Raw genomic sequence first — 11,638 nt, forward strand, 5'->3', positions numbered from 1 at the left:
CTGCAGGATATATCACTATGTATGTGTCAGGAGGTGGAGGAGCGATGCTCTGCAGAGAGGTCAGTGGTGTAATAATCTGCAGGATATATTACTATGTATGTGTCAGGAGGTAGAGGAGCGATGCTCTGCAGAGAGGTCAGTGGTGTAATAATCTGCAGGATATATCACTATGTATGTGTCAGGAGGTGGAGGAGTGATGCTCTGCAGAGAGGTCAGTGGTGTAATAATCTGCAGGATATATCACTATGCATGTATCAGGAGGTGGAGGAGCGATGCTCTGCAGAGAGGTCAGTGGTGTAATAATCTGCAGGATATATTACTATGTATGTGTCAGGAGGTAGAGGAGCGATGCTCTGCAGAGAGGTCAGTGGTGTAATACTCTGCAGGATATATCACTATGTATGTGTCAGGAGGTGGAGGAGCGATGCTCTGCAGATAGGTCAGTGGAGTAATAATCTGCAGGATATATCACTATGTATCTGTCAGGAGGTGGAGGAGCGATGCTCTGCAGAGAGGTCAGTGGTGTAATACTCTGCAGATATATCACTATGTATGTATCAGGAGGTGGAGGAGCGATGCTCTGCAGAGAGGTCAGTGGTGTAATAATCTGCAGGATATATCACTATGTATGTGTCAGGAGGTAGAGGAGCGATGCTCTGCAGAGAGGTCAGTGGTGTAATACTCTGCAGGATATATCACTATGTATGTGTCAGGAGGTGGAGGAGCGATGCTCTGCAGAGAGGTCAGAGGTGTAATAATCTGCAGGATATATCACTATGTATGTGTCAGGAGGTGGAGGAGCGATGCTCTGCAGAGAGGTTAGTGGTGTAATACTCTGCAGGATATATCACTATGTATGTGTCAGGAGGTGGAGGAGTGATGCTCTGCAGAGAGGTCAGTGGTGTAATAATCTGCAGGATATATCACTATGTATGTGTCAGGAGGTGGAGGAGCGATGCTCTGCAGAGAGGTCAGTGGTGTAATAATCTGCAAGATATATCACTATGTATGTGTCAGGAGGTGGAGGAGCGATGCTCTGCAGAGAGGTCAGTGGTGTAATAATCTGCAGGATATATCACTATGTATGTGTCAGGAGGTGGAAGAGCGATGCTCTGCAGAGAGGTCAGGGGTGTAATAATCTGCTGGATATATCACTATGTATGTGTCAGGAGGTGGAAGAGCGATGCTCTGCAGAGAGGTCAGTGGTGTAATACTCTGCAGGATATATCACTATGTATGTGTCAGGAGGTGGAGGAGCGATGCTCTGCAGAGAGGTCAGTGGTGTAATGCGCTGCAGGATACGTTATCAGTAGTTGCGATGCTCTGCAGTTTCCGGTTCGCGCTGCTTTTCCTCCCCCGTCCAGCAGGGGTCAGTGCTGCGCTCTCCCTATTCCTGGCTTTTGCTGGTTCCTCCTGCAGGGGGCGCTTGTGCTCCTCCGTGCACTCTCTGTGACGTCAACGGTGTGGCTCCGCCCCGCTGTCCTCAGTACTTGCAGTGACAGGTCCTCGCCTGTAGGTGGCAGCAGGGAGCCTGCGCCCTCTGTACACAGTGAGATTCGCACTCGTCCTTGTCGCGCTCTGACCGCAGACACCAATCAGGACGTGACCTTGTCGGCACGTGACGTGCGGCTGGAGGTGTGTGCTGGATGGAGGCCGCGGATAGGTCGGCAGTTAGCTGTGGGGCGGAGCTGAGACTCCCGGAGATGAGTCCGCCGCTGCGCTCCGCGGTTCCGGCTCCCTGTACTTGGCGCTGCTGGCTGACACCAGAGAGCACAGGCGCGCGGGGCTGATGGCGGCTCGGCTGTGACGGCCGCTCCCGGGATCACCATGGCGACCCCTCCGCCGGGCGCCCCCGTGTCTCCGCCGGTGGACCTGGTGCTGGGCGCCGCCGCCTGCTGCATGGCCTGTGTGTTCACGAACCCGCTGGAGGTGGTGAAGACGCGGCTGCAGCTGCAGGGAGAGCTGCGCTCCCGGGGCTCGTACCCGCGCCACTACCGGGGCGTGCTGCAGGCGATGCTGGCGGTGGGCCGCGCGGACGGGCTGCGGGGGCTGCAGAAGGGGCTGACGGCGGCGCTGCTCTACCAGGGCCTGATGAACGGCGTCCGCTTCTACCTCTACTCGCACGCGCAGGGCAGCGGCCTGACCGAGCAGCCGGGGGGCAACGTGGCCGCGGGGGCGGCGGCCGGAGCCCTGGGGGCGTTCGTGGGAAGCCCCGCGTATCTGGTGAGTGATGGCCCCGACACAGCCCATGTAACGGTGCGGAGGAGGGCGCCGGCAGCCCCATGTAACGGTGCGGAGGAGGAGGGCGCCGGCAGCCCCATGTAACGGTGCGGAGGAGGGCGCCGGCAGCCCCATGTAACGGTGCGGAGGAGGAGGGCGCCGGCAGCCCCATGTAACGGTGCGGAGGAGGAGGGCGCCGGCAGCCCCATGTAACGGTGCGGAGGAGGAGGGCGCCGGCAGCCCCATGTAACGGTGCGGAGGAGGGCGCCGGCAGCCCCATGTAACGGTGCGGAGGAGGGCGCCGGCAGCCCCATGTTACGGTGCGGAGGAGGGCGCCGGCAGCCTCATGTAACGGTGCGGAGGAGGGCGCCGGCAGCCCCATGTAACGGTGCGGAGAGGGCGCCAGCAGCCCCATGTTACGGTGCGGAGGAGGGCGCCGGCAGCCCCATGTTACGGTGCGGAGGAGGGCGCCGGCAGCCCCATGTTACGGTGCGGAGGAGGGCGCCGGCAGCCCCATGTTACGGTGCGGAGGAGGAGGGCGCCGGCAGCCCCATGTAACGGTGCGGAGGAGGAGGGCGCCGGCAGCCCCATGTAACGGTGCGGAGGAGGGCGCCGGCAGCCCCATGTAAGAGGAGGAGGGCGCCAGCAGCCCCATGTAAGAGGAGGAGGGCGCCGGCAGCCCCATGTAACGGTGCGGAGGAGGAGGGCGCCGGCAGCCCCATGTAACGGTGCGGAGGAGGAGGGCGCCGGCAGCCCCATGTAACGGTGCGGAGAGGGCGCCAGCAGCCCCATGTAACGGTGCGGAGGAGGAGGGCGCCGGCAGCCCCATGTAACGGTGCGGAGAGGGCGCCAGCAGCCCCATGTAACGGTGCGGAGGAGGAGGGCGCCGGCAGCCCCATGTAACGGTGCGGAGGAGGGCGCCGGCAGCCCCATGTAACGGTGCGGAGGAGGGCGCCGGCAGCCCCATGTAACGGTGCGGAGGAGGGCGCCGGCAGCCCCATGTAACGGTGCGGAGGAGGGCGCCGGCAGCCCCATGTAACGGTGCGGAGGAGGGCGCCGGCAGCCCCATGTAACGGTGCGGAGGAGGGCGCCGGCAGCCCCTTGTTACGGTGCGGAGGAGGGCGCCGGCAGCCCCTTGTTACGGTGCGGAGGAGGGCGCCGGCAGCCTCATGTAACGGTGCGGAGGAGGGCGCCGGCAGCCCCATGTAACGGTGCGGAGGAGGGTGCCGGCAGCCCCATGTTACGGTGCGGAGGAGGGCGCCGGCAGCCCCATGTTACGGTGCGGAGGAGGGCGCCGGCAGCCCCTTGTTACGGTGCGGAGGAGGGCGCCGGCAGCCCCATGTTACGGTGCGGAGGAGGGCGCCGGCAGCCCCTTGTTACGGTGCGGAGGAGGGCGCCGGCAGCCCCATGTTACGGTGCGGAGGAGGGCGCCGGCAGCCCCATGTTACGGTGCGGAGGAGGGCGCCGGCAGCCCCATGTTACGGTGCGGAGGAGGGCGCCGGCAGCCCCATGTAACGGTGCGGAGGAGGGCGCCGGCAGCCCCATGTTACGGTGCGGAGGAGGGCGCCGGCAGCCCCATGTAAGGCCTCTTTCACACGTCAGTATTTTGCATCAGGGTGTCATCAGTGTTTGGAGGCCAAAACCAGGAGCGTCTCCACAACAGGACGGGGGTCAGTCTTTCAATTCTAGCTCTTCTCTAGAAGTTTAACTCCTTGTTTTGGCCTCCAAACACGGATGACATGCGGAGGACACGCGGAGGACACGCGGATGACACGCGGATGCAAAATACTGACGTGTGAAAGAGGCCTAATGGTGAGGAGGAGGAGGAGGGTGTCGGCAGTCCCATGTAATGAGGAGGAGGGGGGCACCGGCAGTCCCATGTAATGAGGAGGAGGGCGCCGACAGTCCCATGTAATGGTGAGGAGGAGGAGGGCGCCGGCAGCCCCATGTAACATTGTACACGGATGGTAGCCGTGTTGGTGTCAGGATTGGCTGGCGGGGCGCTCAGCGCGGGATCCTTAGAGGAGACATTTTTGGGGGTTTGTGGTGATACAGACCAGATCTTCCACACCTGTGGCAATGACCGGCGGGGGAAGGGAGCGGCTGAAATACTCTGTTCTGCTGTTACATGGGGGCAGATCATTCTCCTCTGCTGGGGGTTCGGTACAATGTGTCAGTGACACTGCACATGATTGGCTGTACTGATACATTGTAAGGAAGCGACCCCCCCCCCCCCCCCCCCGGGCGCTCCTCCCTTCCCTCATCCCCCCCGGGGCGTTCCTCCCTCCCCTCGTCTCCCGTCTCTCCCTGGGCACTCCTTCCTTCCCTCGTCCCCCGGGCGCTCCTTCCTTCCCTCGTCCCCCGGGCGCTCCTTCCTTCCCTCGTCCCCCGTCTTCCCCCGGGCGCTCCTCCCTCCCCTCGTCCCCCGGGCGCTCCTCCCTCCCCTCGTCCCCCGGGCGCTCCTCCCTCCCCTCGTCCCCCGTCTTCCCCCGGGCGCTCCTCCCTCCCCTCGTCCCCCGTCTTCCCCCGGGCGCTCCTCCCTCCCCTCGTCCCCCGTCTTCCCCCGGGCGCTCCTCCCTCCCCTCGTCCCCCGTCTTCCCCCGGGCGCTCCTTCCTTCCCTCTTCCCCCGGGCGCTCCTTCCTTCCCTCGTCCCCCGTCTTCCCCCGGGCGCTCCTCCCTCCCCTCGTCCCCCGTCTTCCCCCGGGCGCTCCTCCCTCCCCTCGTCCCCCGTCTTCCCCCGGGCGCTCCTTCCTTCCCTCTTCCCCCGGGCGCTCCTTCCTTCCCTCGTCCCCCGGGCGCTCCTTCCTTCCCTCGTCCCCCGGGCGCTCCTCCCTCCCCTCGTCCCCCGTCTTCCCCCGGGCGCTCCTTCCTTCCCTCTTCCCCCGGGCGCTCCTTCCTTCCCTCTTCCCCCGGGCGCTCCTTCCTTCCCTCTTCCCCCGGGCGCTCCTTCCTTCCCTCTTCCCCCGGGCGCTCCTTCCTTCCCTCGTCCCCCGGGCGCTCCTTCCTTCCCTCTTCCCCTGGGCGCTCCTTCCTTCCCTCGTCCCCCGGGCGCTCCTTCCTTCCCTCGTCCCCCGGGCGCTCCTTCCTTCCCTCGTCCCCCGGGCGCTCCTTCCTTCCCTCGTCCCCCGTCTTCCCCCGGGCGCTCCTCCCTCCCCTCGTCCCCCGGGCGCTCCTCCCTCCCCTCGTCCCCCGGGCTCTCCTTCCTTCCCTCTTCCCCCGGGCGCTCCTCCCTCCCCTCTTCCCCCGGGCGCTCCTCCCTCCCCTCTTCCCCCGGGCGCTCCTTCCTTCCCTCTTCCCCCGGGCGCTCCTTCCTTCCCTCTTCCCCCGGGCGCTCCTTCCTTCCCTCTTCCCCCGGGCGCTCCTTCCTTCCCTCTTCCCCCGGGCGCTCCTCCCTCCCCTCGTCCCCCCTCTTCCCCCGGGCGCTCCTTCCGTTCCTCTTCCCCCGGGCGCTCCTTCCGTCCCTCTTCCCCCGGGCGCTCCTTCCGTCCCTCTTCCCCCGGGCGCTCCTTCCGTCCCTCTTCCCCCGGGCGCTCCTTCCGTCCCTCTTCCCCCGGGCGCTCCTTCCGTCCCTCTTCCCCCGGGCGCTCCTTCCGTCCCTCTTCCCCCGGGCGCTCCTTCCGTCCCTCTTCCCCCGGGCGCTCCTTCCGTCCCTCTTCCCCCGGGCGCTCCTTCCGTCCCTCTTCCCCCGGGCGCTCCTCCCTCCCCTCGTCCCCCGTCTTCCCCCGGGCGCTCCTTCCTTCCCTCTTCCCGCGGGCGCTCCTTCCTTCCCTCGTCCCCCGTCTTCCCCCGGGCGCTCCTCCCTCCCCTCGTCCCCCGTCTTCCCCCGGGCGCTCCTCCCTTCCCTCTTCCCCCGGGCGCTCCTCCCTCCCCTCGTCCCCCGTCTTCCCCCGGGCGCTCCTCCCTTCCCTCTTCCCCCGGGCGCTCCTCCCTCCCCTCGTCCCCCGTCTTCCCCCGGGCGCTCCTTCCTTCCCTCTTCCCCCCGGGCGCTCCTCCCTCCCCTCGTCCCCCCGTCTTCCCGCGGGCGCTCCTCCCTCCCCTCGTCCCCCGTCTTCCCCCGGGCGCTCCTCCCTCCCCTCTTCCCCCGGGCGCTCCTCCCTCCCCTCGTCCCCCGTCTTCCCCCGGGCGCTCCTTCCTCCCCTCGTCCCCCGTCTTCCCCCGGGCGCTCCTCCCTCCCCTCGTCCCCCGTCTTCCCCCGGGCGCTCCTTCCTTCCCTCTTCCCCCGGGCGCTCCTTCCTTCCCTCTTCCCCCGGGCGCTCCTTCCTTCCCTCTTCCCCCGGGCGCTCCTTCCTTCCCTCTTCCCCCGGGCGCTCCTTCCTTCCCTCTTCCCCCGGGCGCTCCTTCCTTCCCTCTTCCCCCGGGCGCTCGCTCCTTCCTTCCCTCTTCCCCCGGGCGCTCGCTCCTTCCTTCCCTCTTCCCCCGGGCGCTCGCTCCTTCCTTCCCTCTTCCCCCGGGCGCTCCTTCCTTCCTTCCCTCTTCCCCCGTCTTCCCCCGGACGCTCGCTCCTTCCTTCCCTCTTCCCCCGGGCGCTCCTTCCTTCCTTCCCTCTTCCCCCGTCTTCCCCCGGACGCTCGCTCCTTCCTTCCCTCTTCCCCCGGGCGCTCCTTCCTCCCCTCGTCCCCCGTCTTCCCCCCGGGCGCTCCTTCCTTCCCTCGTCCCCCGGGCGCTCCTCCCTCCCCTCGTCCCCCGTCTTCCCCCGGGCGCTCCTTCCTTCCCTCTTCCCCCGGGCGCTCCTCCCTCCCCTCGTCCCCCGTCTTCCCCCCGGGCGCTCCTCCCTCCCCTCGTCCCCCGTCTTCCCCCGGGCGCTCTTCCCTTCCCTGCGCGCTCCCCATTGCTCATCCTGGGCACCCCCTTCCACCTCGCCCTGACCCCAGAACGCTCCGTGTGGTCTGAGGCCGGCGTCCATCCCACAGGTTCATGTCTCCCCTCCTCCCTTCCGCAGGTGAAGACGCATCTCCAGGCGCAGACGGTGGCCGCCATCGCTGTGGGACATCAGCACAATCACCAGGTGAGGAGTCCGCAGAGGCAGGGTCTCCCTGCAGAGCATCGCTCCTCCTGCAGACTATTCCCCCACTGCCCCCCCTGCAGAGCATCGCTCCTCCACCTCCTGCAGACTATTCCGCCACTGCTTTCCTGCAGAGCATCGCTCCTCCACCTCCTGCAGACTATTCCCCCACTGCAGAGCATCGCTCCTCCACCTCCTGCAGACTATTACACCTCCAGCTTCTGTCTGGTCTTTCTCTTTTGTTCAGAGCGTCAGTTCTGCCTTTGAGACCATCTACAGGAAGCAGGGGGTCCTGGGCCTGTGGCGCGGGGTGAACGGCGCCGTCCCGCGAGTCATGGTGGGGTCTGCAGTGCAGCTGGCCACATTTGCTAATGCTAAAGATTGGGTCAAGAAACAGAAGGTAAGAGACGTGAGGTCGATGTACCCTCCCCCGCGCGCCCCTTGCTTTTGCGGCCCTCCCCCACCCGCCCCTTGCTTTTGCGGTCCTCCCCATGCGCCCCTTGCTTTTGCGGCCCTCCCCCACGCGCCCCTTGCTTTTGCGGCCCTCCCCCACGCGCCCCTTGCTTTTGCGGCCCTCCCCCACGCGCCCCTGGCTTTTGCGGCCCTCCCCCACGCGCCCCTGGCTTTTGCGGCCCTTCCCCCACGCGCCCCTTGCTTTCACGGCCCTCCCCCACGCGCCCCTGGCTTTCACGGCCCTCCCCCACGCGCCCCTTGCTTTCACGGCCCTCCCCCACGCGCCTCTTGCTTTCGCGGCCCTCCCCCCTCGCGCCCCTTGCTTTCGCGGCCCTCCCCCACGCGCCTCTTGCTTTCGCGGCCCTCCCCCCTCGCGCCCCTTGCTTTCGCGGCCCGTCCCCCGCTCGCCCCTGCTTTCGCGGCCCTCCCCCCTCGCACCCCTTGCTTTCGCGGCCCGTCCCCCGCTCGCCCCTGCTTTTGCGGCCCTCCCCCCTCGCGCCCCTTGCTTTCGCGGCCCTCCCCCCTCGCGCCCCTTGCTTTCGCGGCCCTCCCCCCTCGCGCCCCTTGCTTTCGCGGCCCTCCTTGTGTGGGCTTCACCTTTCCCCGGCGATTATCCCTGCCTCTCGTTTTCCGGTGTGACCAACGCATGTGTGAGCGATGGCGGGTTATATACGGATTCGCCGCTGCTCCGCACACGCAGCACTTTCTCTGCCGTCTGCGGGTCATGAAGTGATGGGCTTGTATGTGGCCCCCGTGGTCGTGCAGTGGTCGTGCGTGGCCGCAGCACAGGAATGGGTTAATTCTGCTGACCTGCCGCGTGGCAGTTAAGTTACTCTGATTAAACATTGATATTACAGCGTCTGTCGCTCCAGAAATAAAAGCCGCCGTCACAGTGGAGTACGGACCGCCGCGGGCGTAGATCAGGCTCCGGGCCGTACTCCTCCATGATCCGCGGAGCTGTGACCGCGGTGTACGGATTCATGCAGACTGCGCAGCGGTGAACGGGTGGGGGGATCTGATGCTTTTCTCGGCAGCTCGAGCTGCATTAACCGGACACCGCAGCGTCTCCATCATTACATATCATAGGTCCTAACGGACAGAGCGAGAGCCGCCACTGGGAGCCCGCCGCCACTGAGAGCGCGCCGCCTGATCCTCCTCCGGATTAGCGGGACACAATGCTGCGCTGCCCGGCCGCCGACCTTTAGACTTTGTGCGTCTGAGCCCAGATCTCTTTACTCTGAGCAAATAAATTGTCGACCTTTGTACAGATCGAGTGTCATCGGTGAGACCCCCGAGCACCGTCCATGGGGGACCCTCCATTACTGCACATTACACCCCGCTGTATCACGAGGGGCTGAGCGCAGTGTTGTGGGGGGACTCTGCTGTATTGTGAGGGGCTGAGCACAGCGTGGTGAGGGCTCTGCTGGTCACCGGCGCAGAGCTGTAGTGCGGGCTGCGGTGGTCGCCGGCGCAGAGCTGTAGTGCGGGCTGCGGTAGTCGCCGGCGCAGAGCTGTAGTGCGGGCTGCGGTAGTCGCCGGCGCAGAGCTGTAGTGCGGGCTGCGGTAGTCGCCGGCGCAGAGCTGTAGTGCGGGCTGCGGTAGTCGCCGGCGCAGAGCTGTAGTGCGGGCTGCGGTAGTCGCCGGCGCAGAGCTGTAGTGCGGGCTGCGGTAGTCGCCGGCGCAGAGCTGTAGTGCGGGCTGCGGTAGTCGCCGGCGCAGAGCTGTAGTGCGGGCTGCGGTAGTCGCCGGCGCAGAGCTGTAGTGCGGGCTGCGGTAGTCGCCGGCGCAGAGCTGTAGTACGGGCTGCGGTAGTCGCCGGCGCAGAGCTGTAGTGTGGGCTGCGGTAGTCGCCGGCGCAGAGCTGTAGTACGGGCCGTAGTAGTCGCCGGCGCAGAGCTGTAGTACGGGCTGCGGTAGTTGCCGGCGCAGAGCTGTCGTACGAGCCGCGGTAGTCGCCGGCGCAGAGCTGTCGTACGAGCCGCGGTAGTCGCCGGCGCAGAGCTGTAGTGCGGGCCGCAGTGGTCGCCGGCGCAGAGCTGTACTGCGGGCCGCAGTGGTCGCCGGCGCAGAGCTGTAGTACGGGCCACAGTGGTCGCCGGCGCAGAGCTGTAGTACGGGCCGCAGTGGTCGCCAGCGCAGAGCTGTAGTGCGGGCCGCAGTGGTCGCCGGCGCGGTGTAATGATGAGGGTTGTCTCCGCAGTGGTTCCCTGACGACAGCTGGCTGGTGCCGTTGGCTGGAGGGATGATCAGCAGCGTTGGCGTTGCCGTGGCGATGACTCCATTTGACGTGGTCAGCACACGCCTGTACAACCAGCCTGTGGACGTGGCGGGCCGGGTGAGCGCAGCTCCGGGGGCTTGTATTTGGCGGTTTGTTGGTGCAGCTCCTCACTTTGCTCGTCTCTCCGCAGGGCCGCCTCTACCGCGGGTTCTTGGACTGTTTCCTGAAAATCGCGCACAAGGAAGGAGTGATGGCGCTGTACAAGGGGCTGGTCCCGGCCTACGTCCGCCTGGGGCCGCACACCATCCTGAGCCTGCTCTTCTGGGAGGAGCTGAGGAAGATGACGTACTACTACCAGCACCAGTGAGGGCGGAGCCACCAGAGAGCGGCCCCTGGAGAGGGCGGAGCCACCCCGGGGAGGACTGAGCCACCAGAGACCCCCCGGAGAGGACTGAGCCACCAGAGAGCGGCCCCTGGGGCCCGGCCAGAGACGCCCCCCCCCTCCACCCGGAGAGGGCGGAGCCACCAGAGAGCAGCCCCCGGCCAGAGACTCCCCGGAGAGGACTGAGCCACCAGAGAGCGGCCCCTGGGGCCCGGCAAGAGACCCCCCCCCTCCACCTGGAGAGGGCGGAGCCACCAGAGAGCAGCCCCCGGCCAGAGACTCCCCGGAGAGGACGGAGCCACCAGAGAGCGGCTCCTCGGGGCCCGGCCAGAGACCCCCCAGAGAGGACGGGACAGGACGGCGAGGAGCAGATCCAATCTCCAGAGGCGCGAAACTAACCGCAGCCACGAGAAATGTACCACGAGGGGTGCAGTTGCCCTCCCCCAGGCCCCCACTACAGGGTCCGGCAGCCATAGCGCCCCCACCGAGGCCGGGGACATGGTGTGCTCATTAATAATGGGAGAGGACGTCACAGAGAGGATGGTGCCCGCTGCTGCCCGGCCACGAGACGCCCGCTGCTGCCCGGCCACGTGACGCCCGCTGCTGCCCGGCCACGAGACGCCCGCTGCTGCCCAGCCACGAGACGCCCGCTGCTGCCCGGCCACGAGACGCCCGCTGCTGCCCGGCCACGAGACGCCCGCTGCTGCCCGGCCACGAGACGCCCGCTGCTGCCCGGCCACGAGACGCCCGCTGCTGCCCGGCCACGTGACGCCCGCTGCTGCCCGGCCACGAGACTGCCGCTGCTGCCGGCCACGCGGAGCCATGATGTCCCTCAGCACTAATATTTGTCATTGTCCTCCTGATCAGAACATTAACCTGTCAATGTGACATCATCCGAATGTCCCCCACCCGGTGCGGCCCCCGACCGCACATCCCCCCCCCCCCCCCCCCCCCCGAACATAGAGGAGAGACAAAGGCGGCAGAAGGAAAACACAAAGGAGCGAAGGTGGAAATACAAATCTGCGAGGAAAAAACGCCAAATAGTAAAGAGCCTGGTGCAGAGCGCCACCTGCTGGAGGAACACAAATAAAATGTCCTACAGGAATCTGTGCATCGTATCACTGATCTGTATACAGAGGGATCCTGCTATGTGTATATATACAGAGAAGAGGGGGAACTGTGCAGTGCGTAGATACGGAGGCGAGGGGGAACTGTGCAGTGCGTAGATACGGAGGCGAGGGGGAACTGTGCAGTGTATAGATACGGAGACGAGGGGGAACTGTGCAGTGCGTAGATACAGAATAATACAGATACTGAGGATTACACCCAGTATACAGGACAGGAGAAGTGGTACTGTGCAGT

At 66.0% G+C, this 11,638-nt stretch overlaps 1 protein-coding gene across 1 annotated transcript; it reads left to right on the plus strand.

The window, feature by feature from the left end:
- Positions 1 to 1,672: 1,672 nt before the first annotated feature.
- SLC25A34 (solute carrier family 25 member 34) lies at positions 1,673 to 11,381 on the plus strand. Its single transcript, XM_075328316.1, has 5 exons — positions 1,673 to 2,223; positions 7,161 to 7,226; positions 7,471 to 7,623; positions 9,877 to 10,011; positions 10,085 to 11,381. Exons 1-5 carry the CDS (start codon positions 1,828 to 1,830, stop codon positions 10,259 to 10,261), a joined length of 927 nt encoding a protein of 308 aa, XP_075184431.1. The 5' UTR covers positions 1,673 to 1,827; the 3' UTR covers positions 10,262 to 11,381.
- The last annotated feature ends 257 nt before the right edge of the window (positions 11,382 to 11,638 follow it).

Source organism: Anomaloglossus baeobatrachus, chromosome 11 (assembly GCF_048569485.1).
Source record: "Anomaloglossus baeobatrachus isolate aAnoBae1 chromosome 11, aAnoBae1.hap1, whole genome shotgun sequence".
In the NCBI taxonomy this organism is placed as follows: Eukaryota; Metazoa; Chordata; class Amphibia; order Anura; family Aromobatidae; genus Anomaloglossus; species Anomaloglossus baeobatrachus.

Bases quoted from the DNA above. Each gene is read 5' to 3' on its own strand.
- SLC25A34 (XM_075328316.1), top strand. From the start codon at position 1,828: ATGGCGACCCCTCCGCCGGGCGCCCCCGTGTCTCCGCCGGTGGACCTG. The intron at 2,224-7,160 runs GTGAGTGATGGC...TCCCTTCCGCAG, and splicing joins TGGGAAGCCCCGCGTATCTG to GTGAAGACGCATCTCCAGGC. The intron at 7,227-7,470 runs GTGAGGAGTCCG...TCTTTTGTTCAG, and splicing joins GACATCAGCACAATCACCAG to AGCGTCAGTTCTGCCTTTGA.